At 25.7% G+C, this 20,740-nt stretch overlaps 4 protein-coding genes across 12 annotated transcripts in view; 2 read left to right on the plus strand and 2 right to left on the minus strand.

Moving 5' to 3' along the window:
• Positions 1–174: 174 nt before the first annotated feature.
• Positions 175–1,850, minus strand: LOC126899327 (14-3-3 protein zeta-like). The gene is made up of 2 exons (XM_050674121.1): positions 1,732–1,850; positions 175–1,551 (listed from the first exon to the last, which is right to left on the minus strand). The coding sequence occupies exon 2, from the start codon at positions 1,403–1,405 to the stop codon at positions 668–670; it is 738 nt and encodes a 245-aa protein (XP_050530078.1). The 5' UTR covers positions 1,406–1,551; positions 1,732–1,850; the 3' UTR covers positions 175–667.
• Positions 1,851–3,239: 1,389 nt separating this feature from the next.
• On the plus strand, positions 3,240–9,007 carry LOC126899328 (transmembrane protein 222). Its single transcript, XM_050674122.1, has 4 exons — positions 3,240–3,509; positions 3,731–3,941; positions 5,609–5,739; positions 8,696–9,007. The coding sequence occupies exons 1-4, from the start codon at positions 3,442–3,444 to the stop codon at positions 8,781–8,783; spliced, it is 498 nt and encodes a 165-aa protein (XP_050530079.1). The 5' UTR covers positions 3,240–3,441; the 3' UTR covers positions 8,784–9,007.
• Positions 9,008–10,030: 1,023 nt separating this feature from the next.
• Positions 10,031–12,618, minus strand: LOC126899921 (uncharacterized). 3 transcript variants are annotated; one of them, XM_050675197.1, is made up of 3 exons: positions 12,409–12,618; positions 10,416–10,801; positions 10,031–10,226 (listed from the first exon to the last, which is right to left on the minus strand). In XM_050675197.1, the coding sequence occupies exons 2-3, from the start codon at positions 10,794–10,796 to the stop codon at positions 10,101–10,103; spliced, it is 507 nt and encodes a 168-aa protein (XP_050531154.1). In that variant the 5' UTR covers positions 10,797–10,801; positions 12,409–12,618; the 3' UTR covers positions 10,031–10,100. The 3 variants fall into 3 exon arrangements, with proteins under 3 accessions (XP_050531154.1, XP_050531156.1, XP_050531155.1); XM_050675199.1 differs by lacking the exon at positions 12,409–12,618 and adding an exon at positions 11,241–12,401; XM_050675198.1 differs by lacking the exon at positions 12,409–12,618 and adding an exon at positions 11,045–11,234.
• Positions 12,619–13,162: 544 nt separating this feature from the next.
• The window catches only part of LOC126899920 (histone deacetylase 4), a 53,819-nt gene continuing 46,241 nt past the window's right edge, over positions 13,163–20,740 (plus strand). For 6 of the 7 annotated variants that reach the window (XM_050675186.1, XM_050675189.1, XM_050675187.1 and 3 more), the window contains exons 1-2: positions 13,165–13,477; positions 19,263–19,402. In XM_050675186.1, coding sequence (XP_050531143.1) covers positions 19,363–19,402 — 40 coding nt within the window. In that variant the 5' untranslated portion in view covers positions 13,165–13,477; positions 19,263–19,362. Of the gene's footprint in view, positions 13,478–19,262; positions 19,403–20,740 lie in introns of all 7 variants that reach the window. The other variant, XM_050675194.1, reaches the window with a different exon arrangement.

A 20,740-nucleotide genomic window follows, 5' to 3' on the forward strand; every position in this document is an offset into this window, starting at 1 on the left:
ATTTATAATAATCACGTTACCTATACTAAAAATATCACAGATCAAATAAAGAATAAATATTTTAAAGATTTCTTACTACAATTTTTCTTTTGTAAGAGTAAAAACTTACAACTTGTTAGTGACTAAAAATCATTAATGTTTTTTTCGTTAGATCGTAGTATTTTTCAAAATAATTATTGAAAATTCTAGTCTTTGATATCTATCATGTAATTTTAGCGTAACAGGATCTTATTATAAAGAGAATACATGGAAGAATTTCCTTAATGAAGTATTTATCCTTTATCACTGCCTTATTATAGTTATAGGAGTAACTATGATAAAATTAGGTAACATTCACATTTCACCTTAAAATTTGTTACAACCAATTTAACTATTTCAAATGATATAAATTCTGAAAATAAATTAAAATCAATTATTAACTCCTTTCTAACATTCTATTGGATAATTTAAAAAATCAAGTAAATTTTTCATTCAGTACAAATTTTTAAGGTAACATTTTGTGTTAAAATTGAAAAATTACATAATGCATAGAATGTTTATGTTTAGAATAGTGTTGGTAAAATATGGAGAAAATAGCTGTTATCAAATTACAATAGATTTATGTTACGTTGATGGAGATTTCTTAAACAGCATTTTCAGAAGAGTCGATGGGTTGAATATTTAGTTGCTACTCATCCTCAGGCGTTCCTCCATTTTCTTGATTCCAAATTTTTATATTATCCCGAAGGAGCCGCATGATTAATGTCGAGTCATTATAACTATCTACCTCGAGTACGTCCATTTCGGCTATAGCATCTTCGTATGCTTGGTTGGCTACTTGGTGTCCTCGAGATTTTTCCTGACATATCTGATACAAAAATACAGAATAATTGAGCATCAAACCTAACCGAAGAGGATGAGTGGGACACAGTGATTTCCGACTTATTTCGCTAGCCTGTTCATACGCAGTCTGCGATTCTGTCACTGCGGTTGTACGATCATCTATTTCATTCAACTCGGCCATGTACCGGTAATAGTCGCCTCGTAGCTTCCAATAAAACACTTTGGCGGACGGATTGGATGCTTTTGGTATTAATGTATTTTCTATAACTAATAGCACCTCACTACAAATATTTTGAAGCTCAGTTTCAATTTGAGATCGGTACTCTATAACGATTTCTTTATCCAGTAATAATGACGCATCATTCTGTTCGATGGTAATCAACGTACGCCGGGAATTCCGCTTGTGTTCCAAAATGCGCTTATACGCCATAGCAAACATATTATCCTCCTCCTTTGACATTGGACCATTGATCTCGGCTACAATTTTCATATACTTAGCCATATCTTCAAATCTGCTTGCCTCCTGCGCTAGCTTGGCTTTCCAAAAGGTTTGTTCTCTAATTTGCTCTTTTTCCGGGTCCATTACTTTGTCTTTGTTTTGGTTTATAAATTTAACCTTATTTTATAGGTAAAATATAGTATTTATCGTGTGTTTTTTTTGTAGCTGTGTATGTTCTAGTTGATTTTTGAACGTTAACAAAAGATACATTTTCTTAATAAATCATTGCCCTAGTTACACAATATTCAATAAATAAATCGGAAGTATTATTTTATTTGTTTTTTAAAGCAGGTTAACTTTAAAGAAAGAGATGACGTTAAAATATTTTTAAATTAATAAAATACAATTAAATTTAATGATATTTGTACTCATCATCATGTTAAAAAAGAAAAAAGATACCTAAAACTTACTGGGACGGTACTTGATTTTGGCAGCCTACTAAAAAATGACGTCTTATCTAATTTGAAAACTAGTATTCAAAGTACGATAGTTTATAATGAATAATCTAATTAGTCATCTTGTATATACAGGAAAAATATATTGTTGGGCCAACCGAAATTATGGTTAATATAGTGACCACATAATTGTTTAGTTAGTAGAAAAAGTGGCGACAGACATAAAAAAAAAATGTAGCACAGTGTTGCATAGTTGGGACAAGTATAGATAATATCTGACAGTGATTAAAATCACTATTATAAGAACGCTTCGATGCAAATCTGTGGATTTGCATCTGTTTAATTTTAATAGTTTCTGATCACATATCAATCTAAAAAATTAAAGGATTTTTTCCAATATTTAGTTCAACAAAATTTAAATCGTGTTATTTTAACGTATTGGTCAAGTGAGAGCTGAGAAAAATTAACGACAGACACAAAAATAAACCATATAGTAATATATTTTAATATGAATAATAAAGTCCTTCTCACAAGGGGAAACTAAAGCGATATCATCCTCGATATTTATTAAATATTTTTATGAATGTTATTCATTTTGAATTTTTTTTCCACCTCAAAAAAGATTAAGAAAAAAATGTAAAAAAAGTTATTACGACTGGCGGGGTTCTAATTTCATACCACGAACGTGTAAGATTGTAAAACTATAAGCATAAAGAAAAAGAACTATTTAAACTAAATAAAAAATTCAAAGTTGTTTTTCTTAACTTAGAGTTGGAAAAATAATCTAAATAAATTTAAATTTATATTTAACTGAAGTTAGATTCATGTAACTTATATAAAAATTGGTGGACTCATTACTATGATTAACCCTTATAAAGTATTTAACAATAAACAAAAAAAAAATTTTTAACACAAAAATAGCATGTTTTTATGACGGTCGTTTACATATAGAAGATAAGGTGTCGGGACAAATTTTTTTTTTAATTTATAGTATGTAACATAAACTTTAATTTGATATATGTTTAAAGGACGCAGTATTTCCGGAACATTATCAAAACTTAAGTTAAAAAAGTTGAGTTTTATAAAAAATTTGCTATTTTAAATCCCCTTGTGGGCAGGTAGAAGGTCAGATTTTCAAAAATATTATAACAAATAAAAGGCAATTACTTAAGGTTAACGAGAGGGGGACACACCACGTTGCAAACCAGCTTTTGATTAATTTCGGACTGATTCACAACGTGGTGGTGTGAATTATTAAGACGGCGTGGGCCGCCCTGAAGTAATGCTTCACGGCAGTTCCAGGGCGGCCCACAATAATGCCGGTCAAGAAAAAAAAAAGGTGTTTTAAGTCCAATTTGTTCACGCGGATAAGTGTCTTCAGAAAAAATCCAAATAGGATTAATTATTCGTTACGTTGGTATAAGGGCACAGCTTGATGATTTTTATGTCATAATTCATTTTTATCGCGATTTTTAATCATGATTGTTATTATGCTCTTATCATTTTTATTTTGTTAATAGATAATAAAAGATTCTATAATCAAAGTTTGTTTATTTTTTTTAAACAAGATATTGAGCTTAAATTATTGAATTTACTTAGTTAAATTAAGAAGATTTAAATAATTTATTGATTGTTATGTAAATATTTACTAATTATATTTTTCAAATCAAATTAGTTTTACTCCTTAACTTCACTTATCTAAATAATATATGTTAAGTGATCAAAATGAATATTGACGAAGAAAATCGTAGATATCCTTATTGTGTTGTATGGACCCCAATACCATTCATTAGGTATGGCTTCTAAAATTAAATATATATAATACATATATATACTATTTTTGGGTATATAGGTATGGTTTTTTTTTGTAAGGAACAATTTGTTATATGATATAAAAAAAAATATATAGAATGTATAATACTAACATGATATTATATTTTTTACTTAAAAGGATATAAGAGATGATTCATTGATGAAGATGGTTTAATGTAATTTATATTTTTTATGTATTTAGTTGGATATTCCCAATTATTGGCCATATGGGAATTGCTACATCAACTGGCATTATACGTGATTTTTCTGGTTCATTTTATGTTGCTGAAGATGACATGGCTTTTGGGCAGCCAACAAAATATTGGCAGTTAAATATTGAAACCATATCTGGTGGTGCCAAAGCTTGGGATAGAGCTGTTAATGAAGCATCTATAGAATATTTCAACAGAATGGTAATTTATTGACAATATAAATTATAATTAATCAAATGTTTGAAAAGTAGAAAGTTAATGTTGAATTTATCTTGAGATTTAATGTACAATAAAAATTAAAACTAAAATTTTGAAACGTTTTAAAAGTAAATATTAATAATAATAAATTTTTGAGACAATACGAGGTTATCTAGTGTTCAGAAAGTGTGATACGTAACACAGCATACTATCTTACAACTAAGGTGGTACTTCAAGCCATGACTTTGGGTAGAAAATTATTATTAACTTATGTCCCCAAGAAGAGAAATTAAGGACAAAAATGAGAAACTTTTATAAAGGTGTTCTAAGGAAAAAGGAACAGAGATTATTTTATATAATTATGACCAATTGGGTATAGTGCAATGGACACAAGCAAATACTTAAAGTTTAAACATTCAATTCACAAATTAATAACTAATTTAAAATCTAGGATTGATAGTTATCATTGTATCTTACAAAGAATCTCAATGACCTTTGTATTAATGTAACAGCCTATGGTGGAGTACACAATATAATTTCAATCCTCACATCACCAACTTTGTAGATGATTAAAAAATTAGACAATTATAGTAATATATTTTTTTAATTACTAGGAACAATTATGCCAATGAAAAAGAGGTGATAGTGGGTTTTCACCACAGTAGAAACTTGAGGTTTTATTCATTTTAATATAATTAAAATTTTAATATGTAACATTTTAATTTATCTCAATAATTAATTTATTGACTTAAATAAAATTAATAATAGAATTATTATAATAAAATTTTATGGTAAAACGAAAAAAAAAAAATGCTCAGAATAAACTGACTAATTCAGTATTTGCCGAAAGACAAATTGATGATGACAAAAACAATTTTATTTGTAATAACGATGATAATAACAACAATAATTTTATCATTACGTCATACATATACAAGAAAATTAGTAAATTTTATTACCAAAAATATTGAAAGGGAAGAAATAAGAAGGTAACCTTATAGTGTCACATATTTTTAGTTGTTATAGTTGCTATAAAGGTGAGCAAAATACCCATACACTCAGACCTATAGGTCTATCGTGTGCACCTTCTATCGAATTGTAATAATTCGGTATCTTAACATAGGTGTTTCCACCAAAGTGTTATTGCCATTGTTAAATACCTAAGACTATAAATATATAGGACGTCCTACTAGATCACACCTATATTGTTCAAAGAGTCATGTCTGTGTCTAACTTATCCTATTTAAGTAATCAATCTCTTGAGTAAATAATTTTGTAATTTTTGCTAGATTCGTTAAATTTAAAAGCACATTTGAATGTGTTTCAAATACATCGAAAGCTTTTTACAACAATGATATTAATCACTGTTGGATATGAATCAATACTAACACCATTTCTCTTGATCTCTATTATATTTTACCTTTTTAAATTCTGTATTAAGATTAAATACATGCCAACATAACTTGCATATATTTGTAGTATTTTATGATGAATAATAATTTGAGAAAATCTGTTTAACTTTGATTGATTTGTTGAAACAATAAAAATATAGTGCAGGTGTAATAGAAGTCTAATAGAAGTTTTGAATTAAAATTTCTTATAATATAAAAGTATAAATTAATTTCAAGATGAAATTTTGTTAAATAAATTAATCATAATGATTTTTTTAGCACAATTTGTTGTGTGATAATTGTCATTCACATGTTGGTATGGCATTGTCACTGGTCAATTATAGTAACAGTCAAAATTGGAACATGGTTAAATTAGCTATTTACATATTTCTTTTTGGAAAATATGTCAGGTAATATTTGTTATTCTCTTAATGATATAATGCTGTATTTAGTGTTATTGAAATAAACAGTATTTTTCTACCCTATAAAAATACAATGAATAATAAATGTTTCAAATCATTATGATTCTTAAAGTAGTAAAATTTTGGCAATTTCTTTCTATACTTAAAAGTTTATTAAAAACTAATTAATATGTTATAAACATATTATTTATTAATTATCAATAAAAAATTATAATTACAGAGTACAAGGTGATTGATTAACTATGCCTTAAAAATATATTTAAAAATATAAAACATATTATAATTTTTTGATTTCAGAAATTAATATTGTGTCTATGTTCTATAATCTTCTTTTTCCTTGCCTTTATCCGAATAGATTGGAGTTGGAAAGCTTTACACTAAACTTCCACTTGACACTATCTCCCACATCATCTATGCGTACACTAGCAGACCTCATATCACCGTCTATTACATCTAATTACATTTTTTGGTCTCCCTCTTACTTTTCTTCCTTTGGCATTCTTTTCATAACTATTTGTGCAGCTTTCAAATTTTTTTTCCTCATAATATGATTAACCATCTATGTCTAGTTTCTCTCATCTTATCCATGTTGACGTTGCATCTATACTCCATTTTATATGTTCGTTCCTTATCCTATCTTCTCTAGTCACTCTACTCATCCATGAAAGTATTCTCATCTCTGCTACACTCATTCTTTACTCTTCTCTTTCTCTTGTCAACCTCCCAACATTCTGAACGATACATCCTAGCACTACAATCTTATAGAATTTACCTTTCACCTTCATTGGAATTCTTTTATTGCATAACACACTAGACACTTCTTTCCACTTCAACCACCTTCACTTAATACCGTGTCTTACATCCTCGTCAATATCACTGCTCTTTTGCATAACTGACTTTTAATACTTAAAACTTTCCACCTCTCCAATCACGTCCTCGTCTATTGTCACTGACCTCCTCATTTCACCTACCTTGTGTTCTCCTTTGTCAAACTCGTACTGTATATACTTTATCTTACTTCTACTTATTCTTAAACCCTTTTCTTCAAGAGCTGATTTCCTCACATCTAGCTTTTGAATAATTTCATCCCCATTTTCTCCTATTAACACTATATTGTCAGCGAACAATATGCACCATGGTAACTCTCCTTGTATTCTTTAATAATTTTATGCATTACTATAAAAAATAAGTAATGGCTTTATTATTGACTTTCCAGGTAAAAAACCTAACTGATTCTTTTTTACTGATGTTTCTTCTCTTATTCTTTTGTCTATTACCTTTTCCCAAATCTTCATACTATGACTCATGAGCTTCATGCCTCTACAATTTACACACTCCTAGATGTCTTTGTCCTATGACCTTTAATTTAAAAAAAAAAATGTCCTACCCTTTTTTTTTTTAAATAGTATCAACTTAAGTTTTTAATTGGTAACATATGTTATATGTTTAACTAATTTAAAAATAAGAAAATAACTTATGAATCAACTGATCAATAATAATTTTAAAATATATTAGGACTTTTCTACTAGACGGGAAGAAGTAGTGCGTATCATAAATGTCTAAAGATAGAAATGAGCAACCCACCCTTCACTTCCATTTATTATAGTTAAATATTATTAACTTCCAAAATTTAAAAAAATTGACAAGTGGTCGTTTTCTTAGTTAGGTTATTTTATTTTTTTAAGCTAATTATACATATATATTTTCCTTTAAGAATCTTTAATTCATACTATTTTAAAGGGGACAAAAGTCGAATAAGCTAAATTTTTTTTGAAAATTATGGAACCAAGAATACTATTAATTTTTAAAAAGAAATAACTATATTATGTTTTAAATTTTTAAGAATATACTGTAAGGTAAATTTAAGTAATTACTCTGTATATTACACTGGCCAACAAATATAAACAATTTATCATTTTCTAGTGTTTTAAGGTGATTCCGAAAATAACCTTAAAATTTTCCTATTAACTTATGTTTTTGGGATATTGCATATTTTTCATTTTTGAAAACGTACAAGATTTAACTATCTAAGCTAGCCTACTCAAGATACTTAGAATTTGTAATAACTATGCAAAATTGAATAATAGCATATCATATAAAAGATACAGACGTGGAGAATTTAATACAATTCTAAAACATCCAATTTTTCAACCTTAATTAATTTTATATTAAAATAAAAGTAAACAACAATAAATTTTTGGTTAAATTTTACATATATTAAATTGTATTTTATTATATCAGTTTATTTCTATACATTTTTAGCACAGATTGATTGAAGATTAGATAAATCAGATCATAATTACTAACACATGAAAAAACTTAGATAACAACATTTTTTCTCCAAATTTAAATTAAAAAAATAAAGATAAACTGTTTATTAATCATTGAGCATTTTTAACAAAGTGAATAAATTTTATATATACGATAATGATTATCTATTCAGTTTCACTTTAGATCTTGGGGCTAATTTCCTTTATATACACCTTTTTTGTCAACTTACTTAGTACTAAGTAAATAACACTTCAGACATAATAAAATGTTATGTGCAGTTTATACTTATGAATTCTTAGGGTTTTATCAAATAAATTGGTGTCATTCAACCATTGAAATTATAAAGATAACAAAAGTCTTGATTTAATACAAGTAAAATTATCGTTATTCTCTACGTCTGTATCTTTTATATACTATTATTCAATTTTGGATAGTTATTACAAATGCTCAGTATCTTGGATAGGCTAGCTTAGCTAGTTGAATCTTGCACGCTTTCAAAAATGAAAAATATGCATTATCCCAAAAACAAAAGTTAATAAGGCAATTCTGAAATTATTTTGGAAGCAGTGACCCCAAAATACTAATAAATGACCCCTCACTAATTTTTTTATATTTGTTGGTCAGTGTTATTTTCACTGTAAATTGCTTTTAATTATTTATCTTATTTTTTCAGCATTAATGCATGGTTGAAAACATGGTGTCCGTTCTTCATTTTTTTGATCATATTTTTATCAATTTATTTTTGTACCAGTTTGTTTTGAGTTACTAATTTATTAGATAGTGTATTTTTAAGTTTTATTAACTCTTTTAAGATTTATATTAAGAAAATATTATTTATTACAAATTTATTGGCTTTTTTGTAAACAATTATTTTTATTTATTATATGTAGTAATATAACAGTTGTAAAATAATAAGATGTATAAATCTGTAAAAATGTACATACATAAACTATGCATACACACACACTCATATATATATAAGTATTAATGGTATTTAATATATTTGAAAACTCATGATATGATTTTCATTTTTTTATTTTTAACATACATGTTTAATGCCTTCTTTTAAAAGCTTGTGCTGGAGAATGGAAAAATGTGCATAAACCTGATATTTATAGTCACTATTCTTTTTGGAGAATAACAGACTAATACTGCATATAACTAATGTGATCAGGATATACGGTAACCTTAAGGAATATTTAAAAAAACGTTTATGGCTCAAAAAAAAGTAAATGAGCAATAGTATTTCAAATAATATGATAGATACTGTGAGCTTCTTAAAATTAATTTTTTTGTTTTTATTCTGAACAAAGTTTGATTTGTAAAAATTTGAAAAAATCTTAATTTTAGAATTATTTTAAGATTTAGAAAATATTTCTATACTATATGTGTAATTCAATCTCAGGAGTTAAACAAATTTCTTCCCCAATGTACTACACCCTTTCATAAATGCACTGTGTATGTATACTAAGACCCAACATGTAACTTTAACAATAAAATTAAAATAAATCTTTTTATAGGAATAGATTTTTATCCTTTTATATTAGATGTTTCTAAACTTATTTAAATCTGTATAAATACATGGTTAAGTTCAACTACATAAACTTTTGCTAATAATTTAGTAAAATAAAAATAGACATACATTATTATATTTAATTAAATGTATAAAATAGTTTTCATACCTATAATTGAAAACAAATTAAACAAAAAGTTTCTCAAGCTTTTAGCTGTCAATGTCTTATATAATATGTATGCTCATTTAACACTTCGACCTTTATCAAGACAGAATTAAGTAATATATCATTAATTTATAATAAAGTAAGAACATTTATAATAACCAATATTTTATGAATTTGTTTTATTATTATAGGTTTATTAAGAAAATAAGGTCTCATAATAAGTATCTAAATATATCTTACCAAATTTAATTATAGTAGTTATAAATGTTGCTACTATTGCTTATTTCACTTATTTGAGACAGCCTTTTTAAAATATTTGCAAAACATGATTATTTATTGAGTAAATTTATTTTAACATTAAAATGTGTCTTATCAGAATATTAAAGTAACAATTTCTCTTTAGTTTTCCTTTCCTCTAAGAAACGTGATAGGAAAATTACTTGGCATCCACCGAATGTTATTTTTTAATTGGTTACTGCTAGGTGACTCATAACAATTAATTGCATTTTCTGGCATATTTGAATGCTAAAAAAAATTTCAGCAAAAAAACAAAAAGTTTTTAAAAATCAATATATTACAGAGAAGTATAATAACAAGTAAAATGTCGAAGTATAAATAACAATGATTGTTTTAACAAAGTAAAGTGTTTTATATACAAAAGTGCAGACTAGAGGTTCTTGTTCATGAAACATATAATGATGTAAGATCACTTACCAAATGTCTATCATTAGAAAAATCATAATTATTAGCATCTGATTCTAGAAATTCTTTAACAGATATTAAACAATTTCGAATACTTTCCAAATTATAATTTAAGCTACTAGAACATGCATTGATTTCTTTAGGCATTATAAAAGGAATATTATCAAGCATGTTATATATTTTAATGCTTTCAGAAGTTAAATCATTTGCTTTAAAATCAGTTGGAGAATTGGTTGATTTTAAATCATATGGCAAAATATTTGGCCAAGTAGTTGAATTTTGGATTTGTGGGTTGATTTCAGGAGCTGTAACTGAAGAATGGTTCCTTTGAGTTTCACATGTCTCAACATTTTCAGTTTTTAACTTAGAAATTCCAAATAACCATGATGCCATTTTTTCTAAAATAAAAATAATAAATTTTTTATATTTGACAAAATTATAATTATATTTCATATTTATTTTGCATAATATTGATCATTTCATTAGAATCTATATTAATAAGATAGCATTCTAAAAGTAGTTTTTTTATAAATTTATTATTACCTTATAATAAAATTTAACATTTCTTAAATGTTTTACATCTAAGCTTTGAAAAGTTTTATACCATTAAAATATTGTATTCATACTCATTAAAAATATACCTTTTCTCACTATGTTTATTGTAGTATTTATTTTACATTTGTAATAAAGCACAGCTGATAATGCTTCCCGCTTAGGTACCAGGTTTGATTTTGCTGCGCTAAGGTATGTAGTTTTTTCTGTCTCAGCTTTAAAGCTTTATAGCTTTTTAAAGGACATTAACATATAAATAGAACAATAATTTTCTTCTTCTTTTACCTCGTCTTAATCCCAACTACTTGGAGTCAGCCACCCTTATCCTAAACTTCTACTTGACATGATCTCCCACATAAATAAAACAATAATAAAGAATAAATATTAATTTTTAATTTTTAAAAAAAGCTTTCATAGTAACTTTATTTCACTAATCTAGTCCTTTATTTTAAAAATAATCGTCACTATATGTTACTTATAATTTTTTGTTTTGTTTTTACAGTGATTTTTTTTTTAATTTAATTTAGAATTTAAATTGGCTTAGTTTTAGTTTTAATTAAAAATTAGTTGCTAGGCCTAATTTAATATTTTTTATGACAAATAGTGTAATATTAAATCAAATGAGTGAAGTGACAAATTATCAATATACTTACAAGTTTCATTTAATTGTTTTAATAGTACTATATATTTTTTATTTGATTTCTGTATTATATAACTTGGAAGTATGAGAATAAAGGTAATATCAAAATAAATACTATAATTTAAAATATTAGTCTGTTTAAATAAAACTAAACATTTTATAAGTGTGTTCACAGGAGCTGCTAAAGGTGTTATTGCTGTACCTGAATGATTAGGTTTATTAAATTGGACTAGTCACAGTGGAAATATCACCTATTACCTTAGGATTTATAGGAAAACTATTATACAATAATAGTATATAATATTAAATTAAACAAGAAAGTATTGTGTTGTTAACACCAAATATTTCTACAAAAAATTAAGATTGATTATGTTTAAGTATTTGTTGCCCCTGAATTATACACACAGTTATAAATTATAAGGACTGAGAAATATATACATTTAAAATTTTGTTAGGTTATTCTGAACACACCATAAGCCAGAACGAATTTTTAATTATTGACTTGGAACCCTTCAAACAAAATGTATAAATGCATGTAATTCACAGCCCTGGTTATAACTCTATTGTGAAATAACTTTATGGATATTAATATATATATGTTAACTACTAGTAATCATTCTAGATATAAATGTAGAACCTAAATAAAAATTTCATTCAAATTTATACTGAAAAAATCGTAGTCGGGTAGAAAAACTATTGTTGATTGAATACTAAAACCTTATTTCAAAGTAGTGAATAAAGGGTACGGTACACAAAAGCTTTCCAAAAAGGTATGTGGTAAAAAAATATTACGCCCTAGTCACTTGCACTTACCGTTTGATAAACTAATTAAGTTTGTTGTTAGAATAACAACTTTATTGTTGACAATGGAAGCGATTACTTAAAGATATTAGTAGTATAGTGTCAAAGAAAACTAATATGCAGTAAAAATATATTAGTTACGGTAGAAGTGACGAACTGCTCAAATAATTGTTGTGTAATGAATTAAATCGTTTTATCATTTATATTGCATAGTATCAAGCAGCTGTTGATGATAACGGTGTTTTAAGAATCTAGTCTGATACGATAAGGGAAGCGCAAGCGCGCCCCTTAATTTACCGACCCACTGCCATCATGTGCCGGCGATACCTCACGCGCACAATCAGTAGGTTAACGTTTGAATATTAGTTTAGACGTGTGTTCGTCGGAAAATCTGGAAAAAGTTGACTACAGACATATTAAAAGCACCATCAAAATAATAACAATACATTTTTTTTTCGTTTTGTCCGTCGCTACGTTTGAACCGCTTCGGTATCGTACTTGCACGTACTCCGATATTGTTTGGCAATTTATGAGTACAACAATAAAAATTTGTGTACATAATATTTGTTATTTCTAATATTACACCATTAAGTTACTATAGGCTGTACTATAAGCCATACACGTTTGTGTTCCCCCTCTACCGCGTATGTTCACAGCGTATATGAATCGTATGTGCTGTATCTGTTGTGTCCAAAGTTTCGAGCAACTGGTTATTTGTCGCCGTGGTTGCCGCAACACTGCGCGGATAAAAAAATAAAATGAATTTAACATACACAATTCGGTATTTGTGTAGTGATTACGATCGAGCGTTCTATTGATACGGTGATGTTTTTGCGTTCGCCTATGTTTTTCGCATGATCAACTATGTTGTATTCAGTAAATTAACGAAATATTAAATAAATCTTTACGGTTCTATAGAAAAAATATTTTATCATAAAATTGCAAATCAGATGATGGACGGACACTTCAAAATGTATAATTTTATTTGAGTGATAACGTCGGTCACTACGAGCACAAAAATGGAATATGCATTGGTGTCTTACGTGTGCCTATGAACTTTGTAATTTGGACGACAACACAGGTAATTCTTTTTATAATAAATTTATTTATGCATTGTTGTCTGCGGCTGTTCCGAACAATGTACTTGAGATTTGAGTGACAATAGTGACTTAGTCTAATAATTTTAACCTTGAACTTGTCAGTGATGTGTAGTTACAACTTGAATTATGCCTATGTAACTTAAAGATACATTTTTAGATTTTTTACTTGAACAAGGAAAACAACAGTTATGAATTCTGTTTCGTTTGTTTTCATGTTATGTTAAAATAATATATATACTTATATGTATCATAATAACATTTTAAAGATTATATAATAGATCCTTAATAATAATCCTAGAAGCCATTATATACTTAATCATAAATGGGGGACTTTAATATGATAATTAATTATTTATTTTTAGGTTGTCAATAATATATGCCTTAAAATTATTAATAACAAATTTGTTTATTTATATTCAACAGGTTATCAACATCAACAGAAACCTGTTGAATAATTTAAATTTTTATAAAAAGTAAATCTGTATTTTAGATAACATTTGGTGAAGATTTTCTTAAAAAATTCATTAAATTTTACATTTTTATTATTAATATATAAATTATTATAAAATATCAATAAAAATGAAAAAGCCCATTTATTAATATTTATTGAATGTATAATTTTTCAAAATAGTGTTTTTATATTTTGTCTTTGAATTTTATGTTTTCATTTGAACATTTTAAATAAAATGAGTGGAAGTTATATATTAATATTTGTGTATATTTATTAAAAATATTTGTTATTTTAAATGTTATGCTCAATTCTAGTATGATTTAAACAAATTAACATAATTATAATAATAAGATAGACAATATTTTTTTGTTTTAATGACACAAAAAAATTATTTTAAGTTTAACAAGTAGAAAGTATATTTAAAAGTTTCAGTCATATTTAAACTGTTACGTAATTGCTTATTTTAATAATTATAATATAATATAATTTTAATAAAGTTAAAAGTACTTGCATATCTATTATAATACTTTAAAATTTAAATTATTGAAATTAGTAATTGCTAACAAAAATAAGTTGGAATAGTATTTTGAATTATACTATGGTTAGAGATAAGTAATGGGAAGTTAAACACAAATTATGCACAATTAAAAAAATATTCTTATTTATCTAGTATTTTAGACAGTAGTGGAAAAAGATAAAAATAACTAATAAACTTGAGACACCATTTATAAAATGATAATGCTAAAAACAAAAAAATTTCTTATTTGAGCAATTTTGTTGAATATTTTTTAAATTTTTGGATAATTTTTATTTTTTAATAAGATTTTATATAAATTTCAGAGATATTAAAGAAGCTCTGTTTATTATAAATTTTAATGCTATATTTCTTTTAAAAACATTCTAGTGTATTTTTCTTCATTGTATTTAAAGAAATACTTGAATAGTAATATAATTTAAAATATTAATGAATTTAATCTATTAATAATCTAATCATATTTTATTTTATATTATAAGGTAACAAATATTTATAATAATGTAGTGTATTTAAAATAAGAATGAGAACAGTTATATTTAAGAATTAAATTAATTATCATAAACATCTAATTTGATACAAATGTTGGCAAAATTCAAGTTAGTTATGATTGGTTATTTCAATTTATATTTGAGTAGTATTATAAATTTTTAATTTTTATCATATATTGATAAATTACAATTTTATGTATTAAATACATTAACTTTAATAATAATATATATGTTAGTCTTAATTTTAATTTTAAATAAAAAATTTTTTTCTTTAAAAGTTTAAATACATTATGATAACTTAAAATACATTATATAAAAATAATTTTTATCAATACTATTATTTGGAGTAAATATCGCTTAAAATAAAAAAAATATGGTTTGTTTTCCAGACACAAGTGTCTTGCTGAATCATAGGTTATAAATAAACTTTTCTTCAAGATAAAAAAAAATATATTACTATAAAAGAGTACAAGAAATAAAATAAAATAATTATTTGCTATTTAACTACCATAATTTTTAACTCTTTATTTTATTGAATAATTTTTTATACAAACGTATGAATTATAATTATTCAATAGTTTTTATAAAAAGGAATTGTCAAGCCCTTCCTTGTTCGCTTTAATTTATCATCTTTAATTTTCTCTAATTACTACTGAATAGATTTTTTTGATAATGAATTCAGATTAAATTTGATACCTTAATTATTGAAACATTTTTTTATTTGCATATCAACATATAAATCCCTCCTTTTTTTTTTTGCTTTTCATCTTTGCTGGTGGGGGATTTTTAAATGCAGGACATAATCAAGCGAGTGCATTAGTTTCCACCAGCCCTGATTATAATTGTAAAACCTGATGGCACAACTTGATTACCCTACTTTTTTGAAAATTTACTTTTTAGTGAAATATTATATGGCAGAAACAACATGATTTAATGGCACAGCAAACAGATAAGTTTAATAATTTATCATTAAATTATAGCAAAAAGGCAAGTTTTTTATTTTTGTGTTTTAATTTAAAATAAGTTTGTTATTTATTTCTACTGAAAATGTTTTAAAAGTGAAAGATATTGTCTGGTTATTGAAGCAAGCCTATCAATTGTCTAGAGAGTGGAGTTCTCTAAATAATTTTGGGCTTTTATATGATTTGAGCATTAATTGTTTCAATGAAAAATTGTTGAATGTTTTTTAGTCACACTAGTCCTGATTGGTGATGTTATTAATACCTGGGAATCTTTTTAATTTGTAATATACCTTAATGTATATTACTAAAATAGATATTTTTGGAAAATTCATACTCTAATACTTATAAAAACACATATTTTGTATTTGAAGGGGTGAACTAGATTTAAGGTTAATTTAAAGATTCGTCTTTACCAGGTACTCCTGTACTAACGTGTCTAAGCGATTTTGATGTTTAAATAAGAAGCATAGTCACAGAACGAGTCCTAATGTATAAATATTTGGATCATTGGCATACTTAGGTGTCTTCTTGGGGCTGGATGTACTAGTTTTTGGAAGGAATTAGTCCTGAATAGAACAGATTCCTGGAACAAGTTGTTTTTGTAAAAACGAAGCTAGGAAATTCTTTTAAAAATTAGGGAACTAAAAACGTGAACAAATTCATTTTTATTGAAACGAACAAAATGTACAGTTCCTTTTAATTTAAGTATTTCTAAAACTATTTTCTTTGTTTCGAGGTGTTATAATTAAAAATGTAGTTTTACGTCGACTATTAAAAATATTTCTTGCATTGAAATCTGATAACCCTAACTATATATCTATATTGTCTCCATTATGTTATCAATATTATATAATTTTTATGTACTATGATATTAATAACGTTTTTAATGATTTTAAATAAATTATTACATTTACATTGAATATCTTTTAAGCACAGGATCTTAGGCATAATTTAGGAAGTTCAGAGCGGACTTAATCTCCTTAATTCTGTCACAGCTCCCCCATAAATTTTTTTTTAAATTATATGTTAATTTATGTAACAAAAAAAATTAAGGAGGTAAGAAATAAGTTAGATCCTTTAAACATTTTGTCTAAATTGTGCCTATACATATGATAACTAAAATATATCTTATACTTAAATTTTAAACTATGGTTATAATATTAGTATTATAATAATAGCAAGTTTTTAAATATTTCTTTAACAAAAAGGAATATAAAAGAAAGAGTTCTTTTTCTAGAAGAACGGGATCTGGAATAAGTTCTTTAAAAAAAAAACGAGGATCTGGAACGAGTTTCTATTTTAGGAAATGAACGAGGAACGGAACGTGTTCCGTTTAAAGAGGAAATTTTCCAACATTGGGATATATAAAATAAACATTTTCATCATACTCTTCTAACGAAAAAAAGTAGTATCTTGTAGTTATTTTTGTCATAAGGAGGATGTGACACCGATTTTCCCTCATAATTACGCCAGTGATACATAAAGTAAGTATATAGTGATGGGGATACAGCTCGTGCTGGTGCACTTGTACTGCACCTGCATTTTATACCCACTTTATGTATTAAAATGTTGTATTATTAGTTAGATCTAAAATAAATAAAAATATTATATATATTGATATATTCCTTCGCTACTATATTATAGTAACCAGCTAATCTCATACTAAAACCTTATTCAGTAACGTACTCAGAGAGTGAGTGATCTCTCAATTGAGAGCCATATGAAATGAAGTGATGAGCAAAAAAAAAAGGTCAAAAATATGGAATTTTGAAGATTTTTTTTATTTTAAAATTCTGGCAATGTCATTGATCCCGTTAGAAATCGTTATTAAGTTTTCAAGCTAATTAATACAAACTTATACTATACATTTATAAATCCAAGCTCTACTTATTATCAAATACGTTTTGCCCTTAAGTAACATTATTTAACTATAATTTTAAAGGTGGAATTTGATTCTATATGCAATGGTTTCGGAAATTAAGCTAATTCTTGAGGATTTAATTTAATCCATACTTGATTACTTTAATAAAAAGAAAAAATTTGATTTTTATAATCATGCGTTTGCAGTTCTATCTAGTTGTAGTTGTGTGCTAGAATAGTATATAATAATAATGTATATTTAGGAAACTGTCCTAGAAATCAATATTTATTGTTAAAAGAAGAATTTTTAGTTTAATATTTAACAACCTTGAACTATTCCTACCCCAGCAACGAATTCGGCAATAATTTATATTAGGAGGTAATCATATTTGCTGGACTAAAAAAATTCTCAGTTGTCATGTTTATTATTCGTAGATACTTAACTTGAACTACAACTTTTCTACGCGTAACTGACCTTTTATATCGATTTTTATTTTCATTTGTCATAAGTATAATAGCTGAATATATCTAAAAATAACTAAAAAAAAACCCACTACCATACTTTTAGTTCTAACATACAGATGATCGGTTTATCATTAACTACTCGATTACTGTCAAAATAAATACCATGTTGGAAAAACAATTTTTTACTTCTTTTAGTTATATATAATTCTTAAATTATCAGCTAATAATTACTTTTTAGAATCATCCTTTATAACTTTAAGGGGTGTCAACTTTATATTTTTTAATGGTAACAGATATATTGAACTAGTACTTAGGGTATTATTCTCATTTTTATACCTAGGCGGGTCAAAAAGTACGACCAAGGAATTACTAGTGATAAAAATAGCAGCTCCCATTTCTCACCCCAGTCAATATTTAACATTTTTAATAACTTGTGAAATTCTGGTCCAAAAGTTATTATCGACCAATTATTTTCCTAAATATATTATTTCCTATTTTATAAGCTAGTTAAATATGTATCTTACCATTAAAAACTATAAAGTAGACATCCCTATTAGTTGATGATATTAGAGATGATTCTAAGAAGTAATTATTAGCTGATAAATCAAAGATTATATGTAACTAAAACAGATCAATAATTGTTTTTCCAATATTGTATTTATTTTAAGAGTAATAATGGAGTGGTTTACAATAAACCGATCAGACTGTATTGTGGAAAAATAAAAATGTTTTAAATAATCATTCTTAACTAACCAATAATGTTTATATATTTATATTTGCCATGTTATTTATAATAATAGCATAAAAATTGTATGCTATAAATATGAAATGTTCTCATTTAAAACATACACTACATTAAATTAATAGTACTAATTACAATATTACTATAGGGTCATTCCATATATAAAGACAGCTTTTTTTAAATTGTTTTTTCGTTTAAAATTTTTATATTGTCCATTAAACCCTAAAGTATGATATAAATGTTAATTTCATACATTTTTACAGATTGGCAATTTTTGACTTGTAATGCATTGAAAAAATGGAGCCTTTGTTGTCGCAGTAAAAAGTGTTATATGAAGGCTGTGGCCGAAATTTTCGTTTAAATATGTCCTCTGATCCTTCAGAATCTAACGTTAATAGGACAGGTGAGTGTGTAGTTTACTTTATGTTAAATTAATTAAATAACAGTTGAATAGTTCTTTTTATACTAATTTACTCATTTGAAATTATTTATTTATTTTTATTAAATTATACTTGTAGAAAGTTAATATTATGTAACCGTACATAATAATGTTCTTATATTTTTAAGAATGAATTAATATTCTAGGGTATTGTCCAACAACAATATAAGTATGAATAAACTAATAAAATAATAACTTCAAAAATATTTTATTTCTGTAGAAATATGAGCTTTTTGATATTTTCCGATTTGGGTCAATATTCTCGTTAAACGTAACTATCGAAAGGCTATTATTATCAAATAACAATCTAATAAAAATAAAGTTGATATTTTTTTAATAACTCGCGTAAAAAATAACTATGTAGATCTTGGATAAATTTTTATTTATTTCTGATAAGTCATTCCGACCATATCGGCCAGTACAAAATTGTATCAATTGGATTGAAAACTTAGTATTGTGTACTTACTAGGGCTATAATACTGGGGAGGAGGACTAGCAGTGTTTATTTTTTCTTAAACGAAAAATATTTCTATGCTTCTATACAGGAATGATCAATTAATCATGAATCACTCGATTACCCATAAATAAGAATATTGAGAATTTTTTTTTGTATTTATCAGTTACACATAATTTTTAATTTATCAGCTATTAAGTATTTGTTTGGTTGATCCCTTATCAACACTGTTTTACTATTTTATAAGCTAGTCTTATATGTATTTTTCCATTAGAAAAAAAGGTAGTTAACATCCCTATGAGATATAAGAGATGACCCTAAAAAAATATTTTATAACAGAAAAATAGAGATACAAAAAATAATATAAATTGCAAACAAAAATTGTTTCCAAAAAACTTATTTGTTAAAAGAAATCGAGTGAATAGCGTTAAAACAATCACCTTGTAATATTGATTAATTTGTTTAGATTTCAATGATTTTGTTATGTAATAATTTATTACATAACAAAAATTTATTTAAGGAAATAACGATTATTTATACAAAATAATTAAAAAAACTTAACAATTATTTTAAGTATATTTTATTTTATTCAAATTTCCAGGTTAATCCAAATTGGGTAAGACTCTCACTTACTCCAAAAATGTCGAGAATTTTTCATTTTTGTTAATAAAAAAAATATTAGTTTTTTAAACTTAATATTTTTTTTATTACAACAATATTAAATTCGAGTGAATGATAATAGTAGGTAGTAAATGTCTAGTGATAAAAAATAGTAGCACCCATTCCTTACCTCCAGTCAATATTTTAAATTATTAATAACTTTTGAAATACTAGTCCAAAAGTTGTTA

Source organism: Daktulosphaira vitifoliae, unplaced genomic scaffold (assembly GCF_025091365.1).
Source record: "Daktulosphaira vitifoliae isolate Bord-2020 unplaced genomic scaffold, ASM2509136v1 Scaffold_2, whole genome shotgun sequence".
Lineage (NCBI taxonomy): Eukaryota > Metazoa > Arthropoda > Insecta > Hemiptera > Phylloxeridae > Daktulosphaira > Daktulosphaira vitifoliae.